The following is a 7023-nucleotide window of genomic DNA, read 5'->3' on the forward strand; positions in this document are numbered from 1 at the left end:
ATTAAAGTTTATTGGGGGGTGACAATGGTTAGTAAAGTTACATAGGTTTCCGGTGTACAATTGTGTGTTCATCACCCAGACTGAAGCAGAACATTTTTAAAGAGGACGTCAGTGTGTAGTCGGGTCCGTGAATGTTTCTGAGAGGTTGCTCTCTCTGGGCCTTTAAGACTATGATCAGAGTCTCGTTCACCTCCATGGACCAGCTTAGCCAATAAGCAGGTTAGACTAAAGTTACCACAAGTAAATGGGGAAAGAAACTGCTCTTCAAGCAAAGCCCTGTTGACTTTATGTGGATTGGAGAAGCTACCTGGAACCGCTTGCCTGTGGGTTGCTCTGAGACTGGGTCAGGCTAAGGGTCCGATGTGTTAAGAGTATTTGCTTCATTACTGTTCCACATTCAGGGTGTGGGGTGGAGACAACTCCTCATGTTTCATGCCAGCATAATTACAACTGATACAAATTTATCTAAGTCTATTCTTAGTCATCAAGACAATAACACAATAAAAAGCTGAATATAAATGACATTTTATATGACTGAGACAGTCAGGATGCTAAGAAACAAAGGTTGCAGAAAAGCAGCTAAAATGGTAACTGGGTTAGTGGCATTCTGGCTACACAGAGCTGGTGCTCTAAGGTCAGAGAAGGACTTAGCAGAAGATGAGGTGAGCACCACAGATGTGCAACCTCTGCAGTCACACAGGGCCCCACGCGCAGACGGGTTCTGAGCTTGGTTTAATGTTCTGCTGTCACTACCTTGACGTTCATAATGATTTTTAAACAGGGTTCCCCACATTTTCATTTTGCACTGGGCTCCACAAATGATGTAGCCGGTCCTGTTGAAGACAAATACAAGACAAAAATTAGCAAACCCAAGCAGAGCTTAAGAAGGAAAGTTGAGATGAATGGTCAACCTGATGAACAGAAGAGCCGAGCGTAACCAAGGGTCTGCTTCCCCCTCACTACGCCATCAGTTCTCTCCACAGCCTCCAAGATGCAGTGGGAGCCTGGAGGTGGCAGCCATGTCCCTCCCTCCTACTGGCCTTTGTGGGCCCAATCCTCACAATCACGGACTCCTCCTGGTCACTCCCAGCTTGGCCCTGGATTTTGCTGGATCCTGAACACCATCCTCTCTGTTAAAAGTTGCCCCACTGACATGATGGTGCTGTTGGGTGGTGGAAAATTCAAGAGTTCTGTATAGGTTAAGTTTTATTCATAAGCTGCTGGCAGTATAATGTAGGTGGATATAAGTACCGGGAACTCAGATAAGTTCAAGGGTCCCATAATCGACTTTCTATATATCTACTTCCTTTGCTACTCAGTGACCCAAATATAGCTTAAAGATTACCCTTCATAAGAAAGCAATAAAATTCTTAGCTAAGGTCCTGTTTTACTTGTCTAGGGAGGGAGAAACAAAAGAGTCACTTTATTCTTCTACTTTTTATATTACGATAAATAGGTCACTTGGTAATAACAGTGAGATGGGGGGCAGCTGGCTTGAGACAGAAGTGAGTGTTACGATGTGAAGGAGCAGCTAGAGACAACCGTACATGGCTGAATGCTTTTAATTACTGTGCCCCGACTCTCGTACTAGCTTGTGGAGTTTGGCTCATAAGGGGCTTGCTGCCTGAGAGCGGATCCACCAGCTCAGTGCCTGGCACACATCAGGAGCTCAATAAGCATCTGTTAAATCAATGGCATGCCCTCAAAAAAGTCTTCCTCCAAATTGAATATAAGGTTAAGTTTCCTAGGGCCACCCAGACCCTAGGAAGCCCTCGTCTTAGTCAGAGGCTTTGCATCCCTAAGGGAAACTTTGTTGCTCCTATTGCTCATAGGACTCATTATTGGTTTGCCTCATGTGCCATGCATGCTGGATTCAGACACTCTCACACACATACACTCACTCACTCACAGAGAGAGACAGAGACAGAATGAAAGAACAATGGTGAAGAGGAAGAAACACTTTTCATTGTTTGTACTTCTCAGTAAGGCTTAGCCCTTAAAGATGTATCTCTCTAGTAAATTGCATGAGACCCTCCACCAACTCCCTCTGCAAGGAGCTAGTCAAGTGTGCCTCTATTAAATATAAAGCAGAAAATGGACAGAAAAGAATGGAATAAATAGTAGGCACTGTAAAACCAAGTTTAGACTCTCAACAGCACAAAATTCTGTTCTACACAACTGTTTATACTACAGAAGCACCACAATTCATTCGCTTAAGCCAATGCCATAGACATTATCCTTGGTTCTTTCATTTCTCAAAATTTAGTTCGTCAGCAAGTCTTATTGGCTTTACTTCTAAAATCTCTCAAATCTCACTTTATCTTCATTCCCATATGCCTCGTCTAAGCTACCATCATTTCTTGCCTGGACTTTTGGGAAAATCCTCCTAATTGATCTCCTTGCATCCACTTCACCCACCACTTAATCCATTTTCTACGCAACAGTCACAGGGATGTAGTCCTCTGTGCCTCAGTTTTCTCCTGTGTAAAATGGAAATAGTAATAGTACTTACCTTGTAAGGTTCTTGTGAGGATTACACAGATAATTAAAGCAAAGCACTTAGCATAGTGCCTGACCCAATCAATTAGTGGTTGTTACCGTAATTAAACCCTTAAACAGCCTCCCACTTTTCTTGTGTCTTTAATCCCCTTATTACATGTAGCCAGAGACATTTTTCTGGAATGTAAATCTGATCTTGTCACTTCAAAATCTTCCCCCTGCCTTCAGGGTAAATTCAAAATTTCTTTACCTGACACACATGGTTCTTTAGATCTCTTCCACACCTACCTCTCTTACCTCGCCTTTTGCCACCGTTTCTTCCACTTGTCCCCATCCCATGCACCTATACACCTGCACCTCTTCACGCCCCAGCCCCAACAAACTTAAGTGCCAGTTTCAAAAAAGCATGATACATTCTCTAGTCTACATCTTTGCAATGGTTTTACATCTGCCTGAAATGCCTTCCTCTCCTCTCTCAGCACACCCCACCGTCCCATCTCCCCACCATACACACCAGTATTCCCTTTCACATGGATAACTCCTACTTAGCATTTAGGACTTCACTAAGTAAATTCCTGGTTACATCCAGCTTTCTCTGAGCTTAACAAGGCTGGGTAGGTTTGTCTTATAACATCCTCTATATACATCTACGGTGGAACTTATAACAGGATGCGGGAATGGAAATCTTAGCTAAGCCAAAGAAAACAGGAACAGAATCCCAAAGGAGATCTAAAACATAAACAAAATTTACAAAGAGGAAATTGAGAAATGGTTACTTGACTGTTCAACCCCCTCGCCTATATCAAAGATCTAAATGAGTTAAGAATTGGAGAAGGGTTGGGGGAACATTCCTTTGTAGAGGGTTATGCTTTAAATTCAACTTTCTCTACCTGAAGGGGAAGGAGGGAGATACAGAAGGAAGGATTGCCAACAGAAGAGCATATCATGAAGAGCATATCATATGCACAAGTTCTAGAATCGAGATTCCAAGGGTCTCATCTTATCACTTGTGTGACTTTGAAAGTCACCAGCGTTTAAAGGACAAAGTTGACTTTGATCATTTCAGTGGCCCTTTCAAGGTCTAACATCCACAATTCTATAGTTCATGAGTAGGTAAAGAGAAATTCCCATCAATAATTACACTAAATCAGGGGATTAGATGAGATAGAACAGTTAATTGATTATTTTCATTTTGGAAGAGAGAGATAGAAGCTTGAGTGTCCTAGAAGACAGAGGCTTTTAGAGCTGACTCTTCAGTTCTGAATATGTTGTAGCCAAATACCAAGTTGAGCCCAGTTCCTTCGCATGGCTTTTCCATCGTGAGTAGCTCTTGTCCTCAAGATGTCTTTTACTGCCAGGAATCCCCCTGTAGTGGGATGAATGGCAGCTCCCAAAATGATATGTCCACATCATAATTCCCAAAACTTGTGAATATGACCTTATTTAGAAAAATGGCTTTGCAGGTGTCATTAAGTTAAGGAACTCAAGATGAGCTCATCCTGGATTATCTGGGAAGGCCCTAAATCCAATGACAAGTGTCCTTATAAAAGATACATGAGAAGAAGAGCAGAAGGTTATGTGAAGACAGAGGCAGAGATTAGAGTTATGCAGCCACAAACCAAAGAACGCTTGAAGTCACCCGAAGACGGGAGAATTCTCCTCTAGAGCCTTTGGAGATAGCATGGCTCTGCCGACACCTTGATTTTGGACTTCTGGCCTTCAGAATTGTGAGAGGATATATTTCTGTTATCTTAAGTCCCCCAGTTTATGGTAATTTATTACAGTAGCCATAGCAAACTAATATACCTCCTGTGATGTTCTCCTGAGCAGACCTTGTATTCTGGAATCATTTCTCACTGTACCTCATCAAAGGTGAGGTGACATTCTCTGGGTGATATTCCTTACAGACCCAGCTGGGTGAATAGCTATGCCATCCAGTCAATCAAGGCTTATAGGCATATCTAAACATTGTGGCTAGCTTTTGCATTTCTCAGGAGACCGTTCTTCCTGAATGAAAATAATGTAACATTTTTATAATACTTTGTATTTCAAAACATTTTCAAGAACATTATCTCATTCCCCCAACATACCCCATTAAATAAACTAGAGATAGTACTACCCCCATTTTGCAGATTAGGAAACTAAGCAACAATAGAGTAAGTGGCTTACCCCAGGACACCCAAACAGTAAAGACACAGATGAGACTGCATCTCAAGTCTTTGGCTCACAGGTTAGTAATGTTCTCATTGTCACAGGACCAGTGGAGAGCTAGCTTGAATACAGTAGCCTATGAATGCTTCTCAAATCATAACGAAGAGGTAACTATCCGTGCAGGTTACTTGCAAAGCTGTCAACGACTAAATAACTAACCCTTGATCAATATTATGACAGTAACTCCCATCTCACTTCGAGGGGAAGTCAAAGTCTTGATCTACACTATCTGGCCCCACTTCTTACCACAGCCTTTCCCCTCTCACCTCAACTCTTTGCAAACCTCCCATTACTCTCTCAGCTATAACCACCCCACCCTGCTGCTCTGATGCTGACTAGACCTGCTCCCACTGGGCTCTTGCTTTTCCTCGGCCTGAAACATTCACCCTCCACTTATCCTTATTGCCAGCTCCCTCACTTCTCTTCTGCTTACGTATCACCTTCCCAGGGAGGTCCACCTCAACCCACTCTAATTCAAATAGAATCTTATCCCCACCCCAACCTCCAATTCTGTTTTACTTTCCTGCTTTATTTTTCTCCAGATCATTATGTAGTCTACTGAACCTTGAAAGATGAGTGAGACTAGAAAAGGTAAAGTTGAAAATGGGTTGGAAAGGACAGTTTTAGCCATGAAAAACATCATGAAGAAAGGAAGGGGGAATAAAAGTCCAGGGCTGACCTGGAACCAACATAAAAAGCCAGCTGTGCACTTGGAAGTTTCTGTGTCACAGGACGTGTGCTGCTCATGGCCACGGCTTTGCTTTGTGCAGGAGGGACAACCAGGTAGAGCTTCTGGGTCCTGCTTTGGCTGCCTCCAAACCAGGACACCAGGGACAGCCCGGAAACAGCAAAACAGCATCTCTGAATGCAGAGTAAATAACGACTGGAGACGTTTTCTTCTTTTTTCTTTACAAGGGAAAAAGAAAATGCATCAGCAGAGTAGACAATCACAGATTAACTACCTAAGATCTTCTGATATAATTAATTAGCACGTTGGTCTCTGGAACTACTGGTGTGATTTGCTGGCCATGGAGGCAACTGTCACTCCTGCCTGTGACAGCTAGTGCAGCTTTGGGGGCTGGTATAGCCACTCACCCACTCCTGAGGACTCACAGCTTGCTCAAAGAGAAGAACATGAAAAATATTTTCAAGACATGGAGTTGGATATTGTAAAGCAAAATCATGTCTTAGTCAAAGACATGTGTGTATGTATGTGTGTGTGTATTGGTATGTTTGTGAAATTCAACATGTTATCCTCGGGACTTTGACGTAGAAGTTTAAGGCTGACAGTTAAATTAAAGTGAAAAATAAATGAGTTTCCGCCACCTCATGATGGTCTGGAAAAAGACCATTAACTGCTGCTTGATCATGTGATTGGGAATAATAAACTGAGTCCTTCCTTCTGTCCCACTGTCCTTCCATTTTACCCTCCGAAGAAACATCCGAGTCACAGTAGAGAAGAAAGGGTACTCTTCTAGAATTTGACAAGTCACGTACATGGGCGAGGCCCAAAGCTCTGCATGTTTTTCTTTCAAGGCAAGTGAGTTTGGACAAGCCCCTAATCTCTCGCAGTCTGTTTCCTCATCTCCAAATACTACTAATCTCACCTACCTCCAAGACTTGTAGTAAGATTCCAACTTGACCATAAATATTTACCATTGCATGATGGACAAGGCAGACTACCTGTGTTCAAATTCCAGCTCCACCTCAAGCTAAGCTTCAAACTTCTGCAAGTTGTTTAAAGCCCCCAGGACAGCTTTCTCATCTGCAAAGTGGGGATAAGAATAGTGCCATCTTCACAGAGTTGTTGTAAGGATTAAAACAATCCACGAAAAGCTGCTTAGAACATGTATAGATCAAACTCTATACATATTATAAATACTGTGAGAATTGTTATAATTGTTGGTTAATGAATTGTGACAATTATGTATAGGCCTTGGTATGCAGAAGGTGCTCAAGAAATAATTGTGCATAAGCTACATTTTGCAATTGGCCACTTCCAGCAAAAAGTGCTTCTCCCTTTTCTTGAGTATTTCAGCCAGAATGAAGTCTATCCACATCGAGTGTCAGCTAGACAGCAACAGATCCGATGCCAGAACAGCCGGTGTACGGGGTGCTGCTCCAGGATTCATGGGTATCAGGAATCTTTATCAGATCGGCAGTTCTAGAAATGAAAGTCCTAGAGAAGCACATCAATTTCCTAAAAGAATGAGGGATTTAAAGGGACTCATGTATAACTCCCAATCTATAGGCAGTTATTTTATTTGAGTCTCCCAACAACTCTACAAATTGGCATTGTTACATTTTTTTTTT

General features: G+C 42.4%; 1 protein-coding gene across 2 annotated transcripts in view; it reads right to left on the reverse strand.

Moving 5' to 3' along the window:
• Positions 1 to 509: 509 nt before the first annotated feature.
• Positions 510 to 7023, reverse strand: part of LOC109394847 (uncharacterized) — a 17552-nt gene continuing 11038 nt past the window's right edge. For both annotated transcript variants that reach the window (XM_019665369.1, XM_019665367.1), the window contains exons 3-4: positions 5390 to 5616; positions 510 to 833 (exon numbers count right to left, since the gene is read on the reverse strand). In XM_019665369.1, the coding sequence (XP_019520914.1) occupies positions 527 to 833; positions 5390 to 5616 (534 nt within the window). In that variant the 3' untranslated portion in view covers positions 510 to 526. The remainder of the gene's footprint in view (positions 834 to 5389; positions 5617 to 7023) is intronic.

The sequence above is a fragment of the Hipposideros armiger genome, unplaced genomic scaffold, assembly GCF_001890085.2.
Source record: "Hipposideros armiger isolate ML-2016 unplaced genomic scaffold, ASM189008v1 scaffold_441, whole genome shotgun sequence".
In the NCBI taxonomy this organism is placed as follows: Eukaryota; Metazoa; Chordata; class Mammalia; order Chiroptera; family Hipposideridae; genus Hipposideros; species Hipposideros armiger.